Here is a 22,629-nt window from a genome sequence, read left to right as displayed (position 1 = left end):
GTTAAAGAAGAGAATTGAAGAGATCCCCCGCTGCTGGGTCGACGAACTGCCAAATGTGATGTGGTCATACAGGACGACCCCTCGCAGCTCGACATGAGAGACCCCTTTTCGCCTGGCGTATGGCGTCGAAGCGGTTTTACCAGTCGAAATAAGCCTAATTTCCCTAAGGGTCGAAGTTTTCAATCCCTCCCTCGCTCTCGAGGGTGTGCTGTTTCACAATGACTTGCTAGAAGAAACAAGAGAGGAATCCCGTCTACGCATGATCCTGCAGCAAGAGAAAACTGCAAATTATTTTAACAAGAAGGTAAGGAAGAAACTCTTCAAAGTGGGAGACCTCGTCCTCCGGGACTCCGCGGCATCCCAGCCCACTATCACGGGAAAGCTCAAACCAACGTGGGAAGGCCCGTACAGGGTTTCGAAGGTCGTTAGCACGGGAACCTATGAGCTCTCGTACCTCGAAGGTCAGCCTATCAAGAATGCCTGGAACGACATTCACCTCAAGAAATTTTATCATTAACACGCTCTTATATGTAAATTGTTGAAACTCCAAAGCTATGACTACGCTACAAAAGTTAACCCTCGATGCAATGAGGGTCATTATGGGATCCCCATCGAGGGAATTTAAGTTATAAAAACTTTAGCTTATTTCGATATCTTGCCTGTACCTTTTAAAAAAAAAAGAAAAGAGAGAGACGAGCAACGACGGTCGATATGCCAAAAGCTAACCCACATCGAGGGGCTTTAAATTATAACAATTTCAACTTCCCAAAAGCTTAGCTACACAAGGTAAACAACATAACACAATTCTTTCAAGTATGTGCACTAAGCGACATGGAGTTTGTTAAAACACATTCTCAACAATTTCAAACAGATATACGAAACAACTAAAAACGGGAAATTAAGGCGATAACGAGGAACAAAAAGCATAGATATAATAAATCAAAATACTTCAAGGAAAAAATCCCAAGAAAACCAGATCATTGTAGGATCCAAACAAAACACGGAGAATACAGGTAGCCAGCAACAAATAGGAAACACAAGTCTTCAAGAATAAATTTAAAAATACATCACTTACGGGGCATTCCCCGCCTTCAAGAGCCTCCAACTGGATCATTAGGTCGTGAGGCAGCAAGATCGCGGATATAGTCCTCGAAGGAATGTCCCGTCGTGTCGAGTCCTGCATTTTTCATGCGGACAACACACCGCCCGTAACCATCCTCAAGGGCACTAGCGATGTCCTCCACAGCCTTCTCCACTTCTGCCTTTAGGCTGGTATTCTCCTCAACAATTAAACGATAAGAAGAATTCATCCCCTCAACATGACGCTCCAAGCCCTCGCACTTTCCCTTCAACTCATCTCGCTCCTTCTCCACTTCAGAAAGCCTCCTCTCGAGCTCCGAGACTGTGGCATCCAACGATTGCTTCCCAACTTCCATCTCACCCACCTTCTTCGACAACGCGATATTATTCGCCGTCAAATCTGACGATCTCTTTTCCAACTCCGAATAACCTGCCATGAGTTTCTTTCTCTCGACCTTGAGAGAACTCACCTCCGCTTCTAATCTCTTACAAGCAGCATCATTGCCGTCAGTGCGAAATTCCTCTACAATATGCATAAAATCTGCGAGGAACTGCCACAAACCACAATTCAAAGTAAAAAAACAACAAAAAACAAACAAACAACAATAAAAAGTTTATAGCATACCCTTCCAGCACGACTCTTACAACGATCCACTAAATCCTCTCGCCGACGCCCATCGAAAGCAATCGCATCTTGAGGGAGATGAAAAAGATCAAAAACCCTCAACGGCACAGTTGTTCCACCTGTCCAGCGTTCGTGGGGCTGAATATCAACCCTTACAACTCCTTTTTTCTGTCGAGGGTCGATGGTAGGGGTCATCGTCGCCCTGTTACCGACCAGTGTAAGGGTCCTATTCACCCCACCAACCAACACTTCCCCTTCAACAGTCCCACCTTCTCCACAATTCTCCCCTTCAACCTCCCGACGACCCCTCTTACGAGGATTCAAATCAGCCGGCTCCACATCTGGCATAGCCTTCTCAACATCTTCCACGATTCTATTTCCTTGGTCATCCAGTAGCTCAATTGATACAGAATGCCCAACCCTCGTGGGGCCACAGGGGGCACTATCATCACCCCTCTTCGAGGCTCTCTTAATAAGTAGCATCATCGCCTTGTCCATCTCTCCTTTGACCCCGCTATTCAGTATCTTCGATAAAGAGGCTCCAGCCACTGATGCAAAACAAACCAAAACAAAAATTTAGCACGAGTAATATTAACACAAGAAATAACGGTAAAAAGAAGAAGGAAGAGAGAAGGAAAAAATATATAAAAAAAATAATAAGAAGAGCAAGCAAATATTACAGTCATACATTTCTAAAAAATCGGGTTCCTTTAACTGAAGGTGGTTGTACACCGAGGCTATTCCATGAAACCCGTTCAAATACTTAGCATCGTACTTCTCGAGATTATTCAAGTAGTCGATGGTAAGCTGACTCACTTTCCCACACGGCTTTACGAACTCTAAATCCGGCCCCCCAAAATACAGCCACTTAGAGTGATATCCAGAGTTAGAAGACCTAACGCTGACAATCTTAACCCTTTTGTAAGGACAGTCGAAGTAAACCTCCCCGTCGTGATACCTAACCGCGTAAATCGAGAAGAAAAGCTTAAATGAAGGAATCAAATTCCTATCGCAACAAAGAGCAACAAACCCACTAAGCTGTGCAAGGGAATTGGGCGTCAATTGACTAACCCCGCATCCGATAGCCTCGAACATCGTCAAAAAAAACGGGTGCATAGGTAACCGAAGCCCGAAGTGAAAAAGGATTAGTGGAATCCCGTGCATCCCATACTCCGGCATCATCCATACCCTTTCATCGGCTGTCGGTACCCGATAACGATAACCGTTCGCTAAATCCACGTATAACTCCAACTTGCTCACTGGAGGGTCCTTGGTAATGTAATAACTCAAATAATTCAAACTTGACCTGTCCCCGAACTCTTCCATACCAACACGAAGACTATCCTCAACAATTCGACGCCTTCTATCTAAGGTTCGAGGGCTCAAAGGAGGCGAAGAAAGAGGCCCGATAGGGACACTCCCCAAGAGCTCGTCCTCGTTCATGAAATCGAAGGACCCACACTGCTCTAGATCTGGAATCTCTAGGTTATTCAAGTTTAAAAAGGACTCGTGATCACCCTCCTCGAGAGGTCGCTTACCTGGATCCCGATCAGATACAGTACGGATAGATGACGAGCTAGACTGATCCATTAAAGGATTATAATAGAATAAAACTAAATCAAGAGTGGCAAGATACAAAGGAGAAAGTAGCAGAAGATAATGTAGAGGATGGAAAATAACTTACAGGCAGTTATAGCAGAGGTCGAGGGTTTAAGACGAAGTAAGTGTTGATCCGGCCAGCCACCCTCCCCTTTTTGTTAACAGAAGCAGAATTCGAACAGCCAACCTCCAACGTCCAAGCAGTAATCCCCAGAAAATAAAAACGAAAATACTTATACGTTTCAAAAAAAAAAGAGATAGAAAGGGGAGAGAGAGTAGAAAAGAAATAAAATTCAGATATAACGATATACACAACACACAAACTCCTATCTCAATATTCTTGTCTGTTTATCCTTATTTCTTATTATTTTATTCTCATTTCACTAACATTTAATCATCCCACTGTCTTATTTTGCTCTATTTTCTTTTTATTGTATCTTCCACATCTCACTAATTCTCAGGTCCCGAAGTAAAAAGCGCAAATCTAAAGATAATTGCTTACACTAGGAGGAGGACAAATGTTGGATCAAGACAAGATGGCCCAAAGAAATCATAGTTAGGATAATTATGAAATATTATGTAAAGTCCAAAAATGCCCAATTTGTAAGATAAAGCCCATTTGGGACTTGGTATAAATAAAAGATGACAACCCCATTGAAAGGGGTTGACTCATTAAGCAAAGAAGATCATCTCCTAAAACTATAGTCTAATAATAATAATAATATTATTATTGGCGCATCAAGTTGTGTATCTTGGTAAACAAAATGTAGCAGTATGTATTTTGGTAAACAAAATGTAGCAGCTAAGGGACCGCTTAAATATTAGGAATACAATTTGGTGAAGGCATAATTCTAACTCATTTGACTGGTTTCAACTCCCACGATTTAAACGGCGTCTAAATGCCTAAAAATGAACGGAGAACACAGTAACCACCAAGCTGCCAATCTCTTTAGGCATATATTCTAATCTGTATACCCTTTTATGATTTAAAAAAAAAAACAGAGGGCCAATAACAGAGTTTGGCTTCCTCTTTCGTCGTAAAATCTCACGCGGAGGACTCAACTTAATAAGCGCGGACTGACAATATTCATGTGGGCGCAAAATGTTGGCTCTCATTCAATTAGTATTACACAAAATACAGGGTAGGGTATGTGATTGTAGCACCTTACAACTACTCTTTGTAAAACCCCCGATCTATGAATTTACATTTTGCAATGTAGTTCCCCAAGTCATTTGTAGCCGGCCTCTCCGGCATACAAGTGAGTGAAAGGGCGTATGGGGATACAAGTACAACATGAGCAAGCTATGAGGATACATAATTATTCTTTTCTCAACTGGTACAGTGGAGGAGGACTATAGTTGGCACAAGCCTGGCCGGTTGGATTTTTAATTTCTCTTTTGCTTTTTAAGTTGGTAGAGCTGAGTGAAAAATGTTCACAAATTCAATATGGCTAAAGAAATTCACCACTATATTCGCGAAGAAGTAGAAGCTCAGATGGCTCTCATTAATATTGTTGAAAAGACAGTTGCAGAGGGTGGTATTTAGATTCTTTGGGAGATCAAGTCATTTCTTATGTAACCAGCAGACCTAATAATCTGAACAAGGTGGACCAAGTCATATTGCTTCCTTGCGATTCTTGTTTACCTGCTCTGATCTTTTTCCTCTCTAGAAAAAGCCCTATGTATCGCTTTGTATACCAAATTTAGCTATGTTATTGCCCCGGTGGTGTTCCTAAATGATATCTCTTACCTTTTCCTATAAGATTAGCCATCACCTATGTCATCTTGCTAACTGACGTCAGCATCATCCTAGACAGTTATTTTAACCGATTTCCCATGTTTCTTACGTATTTGGATTCTCGTCTAAGTGATCCAGGCCTTGAAATTTCTATATTGTGCCCTCAACATCAACCATTGGAATGCCACATAGCAAAAACATTATTCTCCATTCTGTCATTGCTACCTCACAAAACCAAAGGAGATGTTCAACACATAAGTAAAGCAGTTATCTAGAATAATTTATCAACGCACATAAGTGAAATCAACTCCCTCCCTCCCTCCCTCTGTTTTGTCTTATTAATTTAATTTGGGTGTGCACTACCAATAGTGAAATGGACTGTTTAGTGAACTTCCATTTTGCAAAGTTACTTCCTATTAGACATTTTCTAAGCTTTTTATTCTATTGATTTCCGCTGTATTGTTGTATAAATAAGCGCTGATGGCATGGCGTTGTGCTAATCCTTCTGAGATCTGCTTTAAGAATCTTTAGCAGTCACTGATACTCAATATTGCCCCCACCCCATAAAACCCCTCAGTCCAAGTTTGAGTTTTTTTAATTAATGTTTATTGTTGCAAATTCTACTCTCTGAAGAGTGATATATAGCATAGAATAGGTTGTACAAACAAAGGAAAGCAATCATGAAGATTACCTGTGATGCTGTTGAGTCTTTGCAATAAGAATAGGAGGAACCAGTGTCACAGTCTATCCAGATCGTAAGACAGTTGTAAACTTGTTTGTCTGGGAGATTACTAGAATCTGGTGAATCACCTTAAACAAATTGGAAGCAAAAAGCATCTAAAATTCAGTTGGCGGGATTTGGATACCTTAAAGTACTCGTTTAAACTAATAATTTTTTGAGAAATTGCAGTACATTGCAAGTCAATTAAATGAGGCAATGCATATCATAATGTTTAATGACCCAACTAGTTGGATTGATTGTTATTCACATCTTCAGCTTTCTTCTTCCTCTTGTTCTTTGCAACGAAAGTGCAGACAAGAATCCCAAGTCTATCTCCGTTACATGGATCATCTCTGTGAATAACCTTAACATCGAAATCCTTATAAGCTCTCTTAAAAAACGCAGTTTCTTTCTTCCACCTCTTGGAATGAGCCATCACAAACACTCTATCCTTGTTCACTTGATCACCCAACAAAAAGAATCTTAAAGTTCGCAACAAAGGATCGAAGAGGTGATGATGATATACCAAATCAGAGCCCATAATGATATCAAAATCAGCCTGGCTATTGACAGCTTCCATGTCTTGGTCGTCGCCCCACGACAACGCTGCAACTTCCAGTTTCCCTGCATTACCCCCAATGGTCTTGGAATTTGCTTCCGCATTGAATTTGAGATTAGGGAGAGCATGTGCGAGATCTGTGATGGTTACATGAGTGCCAAGAATAGCAGCTGCAGCTATTCCAACAATGCCAGTGCCGGAACCTAGCTCCAAAAGGCGGAGTGGCTTGGAAGATGAGGGTTGGAATAGGGAGGAGAATGCGGAGTTGTCGAGGAGAGAAACTAGAGTGGTAGCGGCAGGCCAGAGCTTGAAGGAGATGCCTTGGGATGGAAACTGCCTAATCACAACATTTGATTTTATAGAATGGAGGTGCTTTACAACTACTTCATCATCATCATCATCATCATTTGCTGTTTCTTGGCTCTCTTTTTTGTCTTGTTCAACTGCTACCACCATACTACAAGGCTTCATTATTTCTTGATTCTCTACTTTTCTAACATTCATTTTACAATTTAGATCTGTATATCTAGCACCCGCCGCCCCCTCTTGTCCTCAATTTATCTAATCTACTAGTCATGTTAAATTTTCAAAAAATTTGTACAAACATATAACAATAACAATTATATAAAGATTTCAAAAAATAATTATACATATAAAACTAAATTAATAATGTAATTATGTATAAAATATAAATGAATGATCTCAACTTATCATTTTAATTTTTATCTTATATATAAAAAATATAATTAATAATTTTTGACCTTTTAAGAAAGATTTATTGCCAGTATGATAACTTATATTAATTTAATTTACACATAGGTTGAGTATAAAAAAGTTTATTTCATCATAATATGACAATAGATGCATTTGATAATGAAATCTTGTACATAAAAAGTATATTTTTTAAACATTTTCTAGATTAAAACAATTACCTTCACAGTTGTAAGATAGGGTAGCAAACCCGTTTCTCAATGCAAAATTCCTCTAAAAATCATATGCAACTTCTTTTCTAGAAAATTTCGTACCTAAATGTGCTAAGATCGTTGAATTAAATTTTCATATTGGATTTAATTTGTAGAATCATATAGGACTCTTAATTTTCTAGAAACCTTTTAAATTATCATTCAGATCAATTTCTTCTATAAATTGGAATCCAAACCGAGTACTGCCATCCTCTGAAGTTGTATCAATGGTTTAGAAACTAGCGAAGAACATGCAAATCAATTTTTTTTTACAACTACTGACATGATATAAAATGAATACATACGTTCATTATTAAAAATTGACTGAGAGATATCGATTTTTGATCAATATCTGACTTTTTTTCAACCCATATCTTAGTGGGTGATGTTAAATATCATCAATTTAGACATCCGTTCTTTTCTTCATGTCTATAGATATATTTCACATCTCTTTATTCTTTAATTCTTATGTTTAACCCCATTTTTTTCCTATAACTTACACCATCAATTTTATATTACTATATATTATTAGTATTAGATATGTCGGAACATATAGCTCATATATATTATATTTGGACAAATACATAAGTTTCCACAAGAAAATAGATGTCTAAAAAGAGTTAAACAACCATTTTCTTTGAAAGAAATCGATGTATAAGAAAAGTTTAGACATCAATTTATTTCAGAGATTTTAATATATAACGTATTATCATACATCGAAAAATTTGTTAGAAATTAATGTATAATATAATATTACACATTTGTTTATTTCTTCGAAATCAAATGTCCAGTATAAAATTAGACATTAGTTTTTGCAAAGAACTTCGATGTATAATGTACTCTTAGACATTGATTTATTTGAATATTTCCCATATATAATGTACTCATAGTCATCGATTTTTTTAAAATATCAATATATTTTATACTTTAAGACATCATTTTATTTAAAAATACCGAAGTATAATCATATTTTATACATCAGTTTTATAAAAAAAGTATGTTATATAATGTACATTTTTACATTTGTTTTTAAAAAACCTTCTTTCTTTTAAGGTTTTAGACAACGATTTTTTTTCTTTCAAAGTGATGAGAAATACACAAGTAGGGAATTTTTTTTAAAAAAAGTTTGTTTTTTTAAAAAAATAAAAAATTATATTATGCAAATGTGAAAGTTTCCATGTGCTAACACATCAGATTAATAGACGTTTTTAATTACAAACTGTATTTTTTTAAAAAAATTCTAGGGGGCTGACTGCAACAATTTAAAGTATAAATTATTTTTAACAAGATTTAAAGAGTTACAAAATGCAATATAGTCTTTTTGTGTTACCAAATAAACTTGATGTTGTTGGGAGAAATTCGTAACACGAATTCGGAGGTTGCTGGAATCACAGAGTAAATTATGGTGATTTGAGGCTATTTTCATGAAGAACGCGAAGAACACGTGATGAAAATTGATGGATGTTATAGCTGATCTTGTTTAATGATTCTTAGAATGCCAGAGGAATAATATTTTATTCTCTCTTATTTCAAACTGTTGATCATCCGTAAACAAGAGGCCTACGTACCCTTTTATAGGGGTTCAAGCTACACGTAGTTCTTGGAGGACAAGTTACCTAGATGGGCTTGGGTCCGGTCCGGTCCATCAAAGCCCAAGTTAATTGACCGTTGAATAGTTCGTAAAAAGCCCATATTATTCCATGGCCCAAGCCCAATCAGACTGTAATAGGCTGTCATGGCATTAGGCGAAGATATCTTGTTGGTGAGGCACGAGAACACCTAGAGGCCTCACATATGACCCCTTAGTGTCTGGTCATTTGATGTGGACCCAGAAATATGTAAGTAGTGCTGACCTTGAAGAGGTCCTTCCAAGCGTAATAAAGTCCCGCTAAATTTCCATGTTGTGCCCCAATAGGGTCATGTAATCATAAAGTGTTGTAATAATATTCCTTGTGCAGTTGACATTTGATCGTGAACTCTCACTTGTCTCTTCAAATCTCTTAAAAATATGAGGTGAGGACTCCCCTCCTATTAATATGGGGACATGCTACCCCTCATAGTGACATGGTGGTAGGCCACCCCTCCTAGTAATATTGAGTCATGCATGATATGAGGAGAGGATTCCCTTCTTAGTGATATGAGGAGATGACTCCCCTCTTAGTAGTATGAGGAGAGGACTCCCCTCTTAGTGATATGAGGAGAGGATCCCCTTTAGTAGTATGAGGAGAGGACTCCCCTCTTAGTAGTATGAGGAGAGGACTCCCCTCCTGTTGAGAGGTGGACTTAATCCCTATCTTGTAGAGAGATGGACATGACTCCCTTCCTGATTGAGAGGTGGACAGGACTCCAGTCTTGTTGAGAGGTTCACATAACCCCCTTACTGCTGGAGAGGCGGATAAGACTCACCTCCTAGTAAGAGGAGGGCAAGACTCACTTTCTTATAAGAGGAGGGCATGACTCGCCTCCTAGTAAGAGGTAGACATGCCCCCTTCCTGTTGGAGAGGCAGATATGACTCACCTCCTAGTAAGAGATGGACAGGTGTCACCTCCTAGTTAGAGGTGGACATGTGCCATCTCTTAGTAAGAGGTGAACATGACTATCCTCCTTTATATATTCACACGTGTCATCATGCGAATTCTTGGTCAACATGCAGTACATGGTCCCGATTCATTTATAAATTAAGAGAGCTCTTCCATATTCTTGAGCTTGTTTATTAAACCCAATATTATTAATAATTCTTGTAATGTGCCTGTTTAGAGCCCATGTCCATATTTAAGCATAATAACTACCCCCCGATTTCATGTTGTCATTATGAATGCAATGTGGAATCAAGAAAGTATTATTCTTTCTTGAAGTGACGTATGTGAAAGGTCCAGTTACTACGTTAAATGTGCATCTAAACAGGAAGCCTTTCTGAATGACCGCTAAGAGACGAAGAAGTGAACCTTTGTTGGGGGATCGCCGCCAAATGATTGCTCAAACTGATTACCAAAGTAGGGAAAGGACTCTAGCCTTCTTTCACCTTCTTCTAATGTAGTAGCTCAGACATAGGCCAATTTTAGGTTGTTATGCGTGATTAACGTGAATTCTTGGTCTAATGATATTGTGGATAATAATGTTGTGATCATAGAGCTCAACTTTGGGTGGGATCTTTTTCACATAAGCTCCACGCCGCAAAAAGATTCTATATTGATTACTTCTAACTCCAGACTAGAGAATGAGATTTACATCAAGGACTTGAGGAGGGATCTCAGCAAGGCAACCACAAAGTTGAATGATTTGGAGAGGTCTTGTGATTTTCCGGAGCACAATTTTGATATCTTTCATATCGGTCTCGTATCGCAAGATATTGGCTCTAAACTTGCTTCATATACGATGGTTGGTTAACCTCGCATCATTGAAGATTGGCTATTAGAGAATAGAAATTTATATCTTCACCTTCTTATAAAATATATGTTGCAAATAGGATCCTTATAAAATTATTGTATAGCTCTTATCGACCTCACATAGCGGACATTGTCCCTACTTTCATGACTCATACAAGAAGGCATTGCATTATAAGTGTCAGCCTCGAGAGACTCGCGTTGTCTCATGCAGATCATAATTTTTTTTAAAAAAAATCCAAGTGCTTTAAGATAACTGATTGAGTCTTCAAATAATTCTCCTTGCCGACAGATTGTCTTTAGCACATGCATTGAGATCGATTCATAATGTATGAAGTTACGGACTGGCCCATCATCGATCATCAGCGGGGTCAAGAAGTCTCATATTGCAAGATTCCAAATTTGCGGCCTCATGTCACTAGATGTTGGCCTTGTCCTACAATTTTTAATATCATGCTGGAGGAGCTGTTTCGGTAGTACCACTACCCCCGATTCCTTGTTATCATTAGAGATGTGACAAGGAATCAAAATATTGTAGTGCTCTTTTGTGCTATTTGAGCTAACACCATATGTCCAACATTATCACGGCTCAATTGATCTCTTCAATGCTATCCCGGGGACATGAGGCCTCATCAACGCTACCACGGGGTGATTGTCACTAATGTCTTCGTGTAATTTATTTTTAAGTAAGTTCCCTCTAGTCTATCCACACAACTCACTAGCGGTGTGTTAAGGCCTCCCTTGTAGAACCTTGTCATAAATAAGATAGAAGGTCGTTTGTTATCTGATAGTTCATGTTTCCATCCAATTTTGAGGTAAATTCTCCATTTTGACATAGTCCCGGAGAGGATCATCAATGTAGGCCCCGGGGTAGCTATATCCAGGGTGAATTCATTAGACATGCTAACCTTGACTTGAAATTTCATGGAAAATATTTCTAGGTAGTATGGCCTCTCCTTGAGAGCTCAACTTTTCAATGCATCTACCTTTTGATTCTGATCCCTGCGGATGGGCTCACCCTACCTTTATTGAGGAACTTGATGAGCCTTTCACAACAAATATGAGGAGTCACTAACATGAAGTCATTGTAGTAATTGAGATCAACCGCCTTCATCTCCAGATGTAGCTTTAGGATGTTAATAAGAGCCTCATCAATATATAGGGCCCACCATGGGTACATTTGGCACGTTCTCGGGGGGTTCCACTCCTCTTAGGGTCGCTATGAGTTCCCTCGAGTCATCTTTGGAATGAGGCGGGAACTCAAGCATGAAGTTGGTCAATGCTTGACCCTTCAAAGTGCCTTCAGGCTAATATACAACATCAAAGTGCCCTAACTCGACAATTTACTTGAGAGGGGGGGGACTAGGTATGCCTTGATTTTTGGGAAGCCTTTTCACACTCATGTCGCATCAACGCTTCCCCGGGAAATAAGAGTTCATCAACAGTCAATTGAAGTCTTCATAATAGTTCAAGTGTGGGGGGTTCCCTGAATCTTCTTCTAAATATTTCCATTGATGAGGGTCGGGGCTTCTTCCAGGAAAGTAAGGCTAGTGCACATGTTAGAGTGGTGAGCTCGAATCCCTTGAATAGGTGAATCCTTTGGAGAGGTGAGCCTAAATCCTTTAGGGTGAGAAGAGCATGAATTTCTTTAGAAAGGTGAGCCTTATTTCTGCTGGTGAGGACAACTCGAATTACTAAGAAAGATGAGGAGAGCCTGAATTCTGCAAGAGCGAGCGGAAGTGCATAACTCATCCTAGCTACCCAGTTAAAAAAACATATAAGCGCTCTTAAACTTTGTAGCATATAAAAAGTAACAACTCCCTTAGTCTAGAGTAGAGATAATTTCTACTGTATGTGGAGGGGGCGCTAGTTCTCCTTTTTATTTAAGGCGGCCTCTTTTCATCTGTTATCACCTAAGTTAGCATTTAATAGACTTATGAATAAAATCATGATCGTAGGAGAAGCCTATTGGGGTCTCGCACCGCTGTACTCTATACTTTTCAGCCATACATGAGCATGCTGGCCTAGTTCTACAATTAGTTCAGATGCTAGAACATAAGTAAAAACCGCCTAAACAAGAAATGTTAAAAATTTAGAGAAAAAGTCACATAATATAGATAGGCCTCGCTAAGAAAAGTTATCACCCAATAAAAATAGTGATAGTCGCCAAAGTAGGGGGCCCACTAAAAGGCAACCAAACCATGAAGAAGATCGGGCCTGTGGCACAAATAAGGGGTCTTCTAGAGTGAGAAAAACAAACCATAAAGATCTTGTTGGTCATCCAAGTATGGGGGCCTTGCTGAGAGAGACCGTCACTCCATAAAGAAGAAGAGGTGTCATATTAAGTGCATCGCAGGAAGAGGCATCCGATGAGGGGGCATCTCACGTAGAGGCATCTTATGCAGAGCGACCCGATAAGGAATCAACGCAGAGGCATCCCACGAGGGGGCATCTCATGTAGAGGCATCTCCGTAGAGGCATCTCATGCAGAGTGACCCGCTAAGGTGCTCACACAGAGGCATTTCACAAGGGGCATCTCATAAAGAGGCAACTCATATAGAGAGGCCCGCTAAGGCACTCACGTAGAGGCATCTTGTAAGGGGCATCTCACATAGAGGCATCTCATGCAGAGAGGCCCGCTAAGGCGCTCACGCAGAGGCATCCCACAAGGGGGCATCTCATATAGAGGCATCTCTGTAGAGGCATCCCATGCAGAGTGACCCGCTAAGGTGCTCACGCAGAGGCATCCCACGAGGGGGCATCTCATATAGAGGCATCTCATGTTAAGGCACTCACGTAGAGGCATCTCACAAGGGGGCATCTCACGTAGAGGCATCTCCGTAGAGGCATCCTAGGCAGAGCGACCTGCTAAGGTGCTCACGCAGAGGCATCCCACGAGAGGGCATCTCATATAGAGGCATCTCATGCAGAGAGGCCCGTTAAGGCACTCACGCAGAGGCATCCCACAAGGGGGCATCTCACGTAGAGGCATCTCGTGGAGAGACATCTCAAGAAGGGACATGCGAGAGACGGTCGTCCCTGATGAAAGATAATATTGATGGTTGTCCCAAGGTCGACAACCTAATTAGATAAACGACCACCCCTTACTAAGCAACTTACTTCAGATGAGGTTGAATTATGGTGGACAGCGCTCAAGTACTAGGGGACCTCTTGCCTAAGAGGTTCAGGGTTGCGCGCCCCTTCTTCTCAGGCTAGTGGTCTCCCGGTTGTCCTTATCTTCGCCTCTTGGATAGCTATTAGCTCCGTTATATGAAATTGAGACATCTTTCTCCCGTAGATGTCCAATCCCCTCCTTCTAGTGCCAAATGTTGTTGGGAGAAATTCGTAACTACACGAATTCGGAGGTTGCTGGAATCACGGACCAAATTATGTTAATTTGAGGCTATTTTCATGAAGAACGCGAAGAACACGGGATGAAAATTGATGGATATTATAGCTGATCTTGTTCAATGATTCTTAGAATGCCAGAGGAATAATATTTTATTCTCTCTCATTTTAAACTGTTGATCATCAGTAAACAAGAGGCCTACGTACCCTTTTATAGGGGTTCAAGCTACACGTAGTTCTTGGAGGACAAGTTACCTAGATGGGCTTGGGTTTGGTCTGGTTCATCAAAGCCCAAGTTAGTTGACCGTTGAATAGTTCGTAAAAAGCCCATATTATTCCATGGCCCAAGCCCAATGAGGCTGTAATAGGATGTCATGGAATTAGGCGAAGATATCTCGTTGGTGAGGCACGAGAACACCTAGAGGCCTCACATATGACCCCTTAGTGTCTGGTTATGTGATGTGGACCCAGAAATATGTAAGTAGTGCTAAACTCGAAGAGGTCCTTCCAAGCGTAATATAGTCCCGCTAGATTTCCATGATGTGCCCCAATAGGGTCATGTAGTCATAAAGTGTTGTAATAATATTCCTTGTGCAGTTGACATGTGATCGTGGACTCTCACTTGTCTCTTCAAATCTCTTAAAAATATGAGGTGAGGACTCCCCTCCTATTAATATGGGGACATGCTACCCCTCATAGTGATATGGTGGTAGGCCACCCCTCCTAGTAATATGGAGTCATGCATGATATGAGGAGATGACTCCCTTCTTAGTGATATGAGGAGAGGACTCCCCTCTTAGTATTATGAGGAGTGGACTCCCCTCTTAGTGATATGAGGAGAGGATCCCCTCTTAGTAGTATGAGGAGAGGACTCCCCTCTTAGTAGTATAAGGAGAGGACTTATAACACCCTCCAAATTCGGGGTATATATTTGGGGCATTATTAATAACAACTATAAACTAAACATGCACAAGCGAAATATAAATATAATAATTACCCCGAACTACTGCTATTCAGGATCTTTTAAGGTTAAGAGTTGAAAAGAAGAACGACACACTAACTTTATTACAAACTAGTTTAAAAACAATCTGTCTCAAGAACTCTCTTTATTACAAAACTTTATTCTATTTACATCTCAAACTAAACAACTTTTATTCAACTCAACACTACTACTTATCCTGTTACACCTGATCTGGTAGCTCAAAACTCTCTTCTGGAATAGGGAGAAACACTCTTGGTATAAGAGGGTCCCGCCGCCTGACTCGCTTCTTGACTATGCGGGTCCTGATGGGTTTCATTCTCTACCTTAACTGAAAAACAATAGGAATAACAATAAAAGGGGATGAGCCAAAATTGCTCAACAAGCCTGCAACAATATATATAGTATAAAGGAAAATAATAAGTGAACTGGTAACCCGCTGGTTTGAATAACCAACTGAAATTGTACAGAATAATAAATTGTCATTACTAGCGAATGCCAAATTAATCAAGACTGGAGACAAGAACCAACATATGCACAATAACCCGCTGATCAGTCAGGATACAGTACGGATCTATACCCAACTGCATAGACCCAACCAACATAAGGAGTACTCAGGCAACTATGGCCTATTAATTTAAAGGTCTGGGTAATGCCCAGCCCGTATCGTAACCATCCAGTCCAAAGCTTAGCATCCAGAACAATCGGAATGCTTTTGATGTATCCCAACATCAGGATATATCATAGTATATGTAACAAGGGTAAAAGTATTGGAATATGAATAGAGGATTCAATAAATTGAGAGAAATCAAGAATCAAAATGAAATAGAAACAAGAATCAATAATTGGGTAACAGTGAATATGAACAAGAATTATCAAAGTGTAACTGATATGTAAAATGGGGTATATTTCACTATTCTGAATTTAGAATAGGGGAAAAACTTGCCTTGCACGTACTTAACCTGGTTTAACTCACCGTCTTCGGTCTCTTGCTTGATCTGCCTTGCTGATACTGAATCAATCGTATAAATATAGTCGTTTAGATAACTTACTACATACGCGTATCTTGAATTGATACTACGCAACCCTATCAATCTACCCATGCGTTTCTATTTGACTCGCATATATACACATATAATTATATAGCACGTAAGGTTCACATAATCACGTAAAGCATATAGCACATAAAGCATATAATTGATTTTGGACTTATATTTATTTTTATAATTGGTACTAGACTCGTACCTGTATTAACCAACCTTATTTGATTTTATTATAATTTTTCAAGATTTATTTGACTCAATTCTACCTTTATTAGGGCTTATAACAATTATCTAACACAAGACCTCTCTCTTTCAGAGGAAATTATGACCTACAATTATTTTTATTGGATTCGTTTCATTTTTCTGAGTCTAGAGGTCTTCGTTTCGCTCAAATCGGACTAACAGTTTAATTATTATGAATTAAACAAGATTTAATTAATTAATAATCAATTATAAATAATTAATTATAATTAAATAATCCTTAATTATATCTTTAAATAATTAATTAATAATTATTGTATTTTAAAATAATTAATCCCTAATTATTAGGATTAATTACAATTTATTACAATTATTTACAAATTATTATTACTTACTCGATTATATCGATTATTTATAAATAAACAATCGATACAATTAACTGATACGTTATTTATCGAATAAATAATTATTACTCGAATCATAATCTAACTCAACGATCAACTACTCGTATAAATACGAGCTACTCGCATTATCGAACTATTATTATTACTATTATAACTTATACGATTAATTAATTAATTAATTAATTATCTGTATTTAATTATTCGATACGAATAATTATTACGACACTCATTGAATAATTAACGCTCGAATACTAATTCAAACTTATCGAATCATTACTCGCAATATTCAACTAATTAACGAAGTATTATTCATAAATTCGATTATTTCTAATCCCTATTTATTAATTAATTACCTATTTATTAATTAATTAAATAATTAGATAAATAATTAAATAAATAATTAAATAATTAAATAAATAACTAATTTCAAATTTCTAAATTAATAAAATAATTTAGAAATTAATTATAATATTATTCAGAATTTAAATCTAATTTTTATTTGATTTTTAAAATTTATAAAAACTAATTTTGATTTTATAAAATATAAATAATAATTAATTAACCAGAAACAGAGACAGGGAATTGATCTTGGGTTTCCATGGATCAAACCCGGGTCATAATTTACAGAAAATGGGTCGGGTCTGGGTTTTAAGAACAACCCACCGGTGTTCTTCACAACCCAGAATCCGGCGAACCTACGGCGACTGGATTCCGGTTAAATCGGAATGAAACGCTGCAATTGGTAGAGGGTTTTCACTCCCCAACCTTCCAGGAACACATCCCAACCGTCTCCTTCTATCCCCGTCGCGTGGATCATCTTTTCCGGCCATAAACATAGCAAACGACGGCGAGCTCAACGTCCAAGTCCGGCGAACTCACGTCGGGGTCAAAACAGCATCGTTCGAATCGATTTTAACAGGGTTTTTACTCCAAATCACTCCAGGAATACAATCACGCCAACAACTTCATCTAATAATCCCGGGAACCATTTCTCCGATCAAAACTATAATACTTTCCGGCCAAATTCCGTTTTGCTTCGTTCGTACACAGAAAATTACAATCTGTAGCTTAAAATAAAGCTTAAAGTATACACAATCAAACCCCTATAACCACAACAATCTCAGATTCATGTAATTTCAAAAATGAATTAAAATAAAATTACATAAACTTGAAACTAAGAACTAACACTTAAAACAATCGTTTGTTCAAATAAATAGCATAAATCGACTGTAAATAAGTATATGAAACTATACTAAGCATCAAATTCAACCCACAACCCCACAATCAAAAATCCCCAATTTCAGTTCAAGAACCCTAAATTACGAATTGAAAATCTAAGCAACAAAACATGAAATTGATGGTATGAATAGAAAGTAGAGATCAAGAGGATCATTTTGGTTACTCACATGTTTGATTTGGATAACAGAATCACTCTCAAACCTGCAGTTCAATTCCTTGAATATTCTTCACCCACACTTCTATTTTCTTAATTTTTCTGATTTTTAACTATAATTAACTAATTAATTAGTGATAATTCAGGTATTTATATTTATGAAAATAATACCCCTAAATAAAATTAAGGGTCTAATTACACATCTAATAAAAATATTTGGCCCCAATTTTTATAATTGTTGGGTATTAATAATGAATTTTTAAATATCCCATAATTACAAAATAAATGTCAAAAATTCCCAAAAATTATGAATATTACAAAAATGCAAAGAAAAATGATGTATGATAATTCCATGATCATATAAAAATAAAAATGTGATTTTTGTGGGGTTTTTGATACCCGAAGGGGTCCGGAAAAGTCGTTTTTCGCGAAAAAGGTAAATTTGTAAAACATCTAGGGGTTCAGAATAGCGATATGGTATAGGTCGTTTTTGGAAGAATAGGGCCAATGATTTGGTTTGAATTACGGGATTTTAAAATGCTGTTTGAGCTGTACGGATTTTGACATAAACATATATAACCTACTATAAAACACTCAATAAATATCCAAAACACGTTCGGATCAAAACAGACAACACGTAGCACATAGCAATTAGGGTTTAATGACTCAACATATTTAATCACATAATAATACACATAATTTATCTTTATTATAATATAATACAAGCGTAATTTTTCGGTCGTTAAAGGACTTCCCTCCTGTTGAGAGGTGGACTTGATCCCTATCTTGTTGAAAGGTTGACATGACTCCCTTCCTGATTGAGAGGTGGATAGGACTCCAGTCTTGTTGAGAGGTTCACATGACCCCCTTACTGCTGGAGAGGCGGATAAGACTCACCTCCTAGTAAGAGGAGGGCAGGACTCACTTTCTTGTAAGAGGAGGGTAGGACTCGCCTCCTAGTAAGAGGTGGACATGCCCCCTTCCTGTTGGAGAGGCAGACATGACTCATCTCCTAGTAAGAGATGGGCATGTGTCACCTCCTAGTTAGAGGTGGACATGTGCCATCTCCTAGTAAGAGGTGAACATGGCTATCCTCATTTATATATTCCAACGTGTCATCATGCGAAGTCTTGGTCAACATGCAATACATGCTCCCGATTCATATACAAATTAAGAGAGCTCTTCCATATTCTTGAGCTTGTTTATTAAGTTCAATATTATTAATAATTCTTGTAATGGGCCTATTTAGAGCCCATGTCCATATTTGGGCATTACACTTGATATACAAACAAACTGATGAAATAGTAGTAAAAATAAGAAACAAGGATTGTTGTTACAGATTGCAAGATATAAATAAATAAATAAATAGATATATAAATATAAGCTGAAGGGCTGAATAGTGATAGGTAGAAGAAAGAGAATAGAGATGGAGATGAATGTGGCAGCTGATGGTATTGGTAGGGATTTGGAAAGGCTCATGCAAATCTCTACAACCCTTCATGATCATCATCCACTCTTGCCTGCTCCTACCACTACTATTCTTACTGGAGGATCTGATTTACCCTCTCCCTCTGCTTCTTCTCAGCGACATTCTGGAAAAGAGGTTCCAACACACAATTGTCTCTACACATGCATGATTTTCTGTATATCTCTTTAGTTTAGTTCTGCTTTACCGCATTTCTTTCTTTTTAACTTTTACATGGTATTATAATTATATACTTTTCTTATCGGGTTCTTCCAATTTATTTATATGTCATGAAACCCGTGATTGATGGATCAAGTCATGTTAGATATATTTGAGATGTCATGTCTAATCTGATTTGTGTTTAGCTTTTCAGAACTTAACAACAGGACTTATCAGGACTTACTGGAAATTAGAACTTAATGAAGTCAGAACTTAATATCAGAACTTAAGGCGTCTAAAGATATATATATATATATATATATATATATATATATATATATATATATATATATATATATATATATATATATCAGGACTTAAGTACGGGAAGACTTCAGATAAGGAATGCGGCTGATTTACAGGAGAAGATATGGACTAAAACAAAAGAAGATATGCATGAAGGTTTAGAGGACTAGAAGACTTGTAGAAGATATCCGATTGATATATTTTAGGATACAGAATTATATTCCATATCAATTAGAAGATATCTTATAACTGTGTACTATATAAACACAGCTTAGGGTTTACACTATATGTGTTATCATTATCGAGAAGATTATACATTGTAACTTAGCAGCTCTTAGTGATATTGTTCATCACTGAGAGAGAACAACAGTTCTATTATAACAAAGTTTATTTGAATATACTTGATCTTTGTTACATACTTGTGTTGAAATCGATTTGATTGTATAAACACTATATTCCACCCCCTTCTATAGTGTTGTGTGGCCTAACAAGTGGTATCAGAGCTTTTCTGTTAACACACATACAATAAAGATCTAAACAAACAATCATGTCTGAAGAAACACAAACTCCAACTAAGCCCACCAAAACTCAAGAATCTCAAAACACTCCAACCCACAGTCGATATGAGACTATTATGGTTCCCATACTGAGAGCATATGAGTATCCTATATGGAAAGTGAAGATGGCTATGTTTCTGGAAGCTACAGATCCAGAGTACCTTGACAGAATTAATGAAGGACCATATAAGCCTACCAAGCTCTTTGTTGTAGTTGCGGATCAACCAGCAAAGACCATACCAAAGGAGAGAGGTGAATACACACCTGAAGATATCTCATCTATTGCCAAGGATGCAAGGGTAAGGCATTTGCTGCATAGTGCAATTGATAATGTCATGTCAAACTGGGTAATTGGATGCAATACTGCAAAGGAGATATGCGATGCTTTGGAGACAAGATGCCAGGGAACTGATGCAATCAAAAAGAACAGGAGGACTATATTCACTCAAGAGTATGAGCACTTTGACTCAAAAGTTGATGAGTCATTAACTGATTTATATGATAGGTTTGCCAAACTCTTGAATGATCAGTCACTGGTGGACAAGGAATATGATCTTGAAGATTCAAATCTAAAATTCCTTTTAGCTTTTCCTGAAAATTGGGATTTGAAGTCTACTACCATAAGAGACAACTATGACCTTACTGAAACTACTCTTGATGAAATTTATGGTATGCTCAAGACTCATGAACTTGAGATGGATCAAAGGAGCAAGATGCATGGAAGAAAGTCAAGGACAATTGCTCTTAAAGATGAGGAGGAATCTCCTAAAGTGGTTGTCTCAAAGAGGGGCAAAGGAAAGACTCTCATCATAAAGTCTGATTCAGAGTCATCATATTCTGATGATGATGATTTAGAAACTGAAAGTTATCTTAAGTTGATGTTGATGCAGAGATGATGCAACTGTGTGCTCTTATGGTGAAGGGTATCACAAAGATAGCCTACAAGAAATTTAGAAATGGCAAGAAGTTTTCCAGGAAAGGTGGAAGTTCTGATAAGAAAGGGTTCAGAAAGTCTGAAGGCAAAGGAGGAAAGTCTGACAGAGGAGACAACTCAAATGTCAAATGCTACAAGTATGGTGAAAGAGGCCACATATATCCTGACTGCAAGAAAGGAAAAAGTGATAAAGGCAAGGCACTTGTCACAAAGAAGAAAAGCTGGACAGACACTTCAGAATCTGAAGATGAGGTGAACTATGCGTTGATGGCAAATGCTGATAGCAGTATTGACACTGCTGAATTGAAGGTACCACAAACAACCTTTGTTTTACATACTGATGATATTTCTGAGTTAAGATTATAACTTAAAACTATGTTCATTAGTTTTAGAGATCAGACTTTAACATGTGAAAGATTAACATCTGAAAGTCTTTTTCTTAAAAACAAAAATGACTATTTTGAAAAGGAGTTAGTTTTTCTTCATCAAACTAAGAAAAAAAGATATGAGGCTTTGTATGTTAGAGATGAAGTGCTAAAATTTAATGAATCTCTAAAAACTAATTTAGAAAAGGAAAGAGAGATCATCAGAACTTGGACTAACTCTGGCAGAACAACTCAGAATATACTAAGTAGTGGAAACTGGAAAGATAGCTTAGGTTATGGAGATGATAATAGTGAGAAAGGAACTGTGCAAATTGAGCCAATTTGTGTTAAACAGACTGCTAAGCCAAAGGTAAATCCTATTAAATTTGTAGCAAAAACTGTTATGTCTGACTCTGAAAAGATGAAAGATTCTAAGACAGAAGTAAAAGAAAAGTCAACTTCTGACAAATTAAAACATGATAAACCAGCTGAAGTAAACATAGGCTTAATGACTAAGAAGTAGCTTAAGCATAAGCTGAAAGAGATTAGAAATGTGAACAAGGTAAAGGAAGCTAGGAAAAATAGGAATGGGAAGGAAGGTGTGAATAAAAGCAATAATTATATGCCTGTTTCTAATGCTCTTAGAAAGAAATGTTATAACTGGGGAAACTTTAACCATCTTTCTTCTTTTTGCAGGAAAAATAAAGATATAAACTCTTTACCTCCTAGATCAGGAGTTAAGAGTCAATCTGTTAGGTTTAAACCATAAAATCCTTGTTTTCATTGTGGTAGTTTATGACATTCCAT

General features: G+C 37.8%; 2 protein-coding genes across 3 annotated transcripts; both read right to left on the bottom strand.

Annotated features, from left to right (window-relative positions):
* Positions 1 to 930: 930 nt before the first annotated feature.
* LOC141688903 (uncharacterized) lies at positions 931 to 5,844 on the bottom strand. 2 transcript variants are annotated; one of them, XM_074493047.1, is made up of 3 exons: positions 5,734 to 5,844; positions 1,706 to 2,253; positions 931 to 1,631 (listed from the first exon to the last, which is right to left on the bottom strand). In XM_074493047.1, the coding sequence occupies exons 2-3, from the start codon at positions 2,201 to 2,203 to the stop codon at positions 1,092 to 1,094; spliced, it is 1,038 nt and encodes a 345-aa protein (XP_074349148.1). In that variant the 5' UTR covers positions 2,204 to 2,253; positions 5,734 to 5,844; the 3' UTR covers positions 931 to 1,091. The 2 variants fall into 2 exon arrangements, with proteins under 2 accessions (XP_074349148.1, XP_074349149.1); XM_074493048.1 differs by lacking the exon at positions 5,734 to 5,844 and adding an exon at positions 3,390 to 5,334.
* On the bottom strand, positions 5,806 to 6,865 carry LOC141688904 (uncharacterized). The gene has a single exon (XM_074493049.1). It carries the CDS (start codon positions 6,824 to 6,826, stop codon positions 6,008 to 6,010), a length of 819 nt encoding a protein of 272 aa, XP_074349150.1. The 5' UTR covers positions 6,827 to 6,865; the 3' UTR covers positions 5,806 to 6,007.
* Positions 6,866 to 22,629: the final 15,764 nt, after the last annotated feature.

The sequence above is a fragment of the Apium graveolens genome, chromosome 10 (assembly GCF_009905375.1).
Source record: "Apium graveolens cultivar Ventura chromosome 10, ASM990537v1, whole genome shotgun sequence".
In the NCBI taxonomy this organism is placed as follows: domain Eukaryota; kingdom Viridiplantae; phylum Streptophyta; class Magnoliopsida; order Apiales; family Apiaceae; genus Apium; species Apium graveolens.
The sequence above is the reverse complement of the archived record's forward strand: the minus strand, read 5'-3'. Positions and strand labels throughout refer to the sequence as shown.

Excerpts from the sequence above, each read along its gene's own strand:
- LOC141688903 (XM_074493047.1), bottom strand. The coding sequence starts at position 2,203 with ATGGACAAGGCGATGATGCTACTTATTAAGAGAGCCTCGAAGAGGGGT. Across the intron at positions 1,632-1,705 it reads GTAAGAGTCGTGCTGGAAGG|TTCCTCGCAGATTTTATGCA; the intron begins GTATGCTATAAA and ends GGTTTGTGGCAG.
- LOC141688904 (XM_074493049.1), bottom strand. The coding sequence starts at position 6,826 with ATGAATGTTAGAAAAGTAGAGAATCAAGAAATAATGAAGCCTTGTAGT.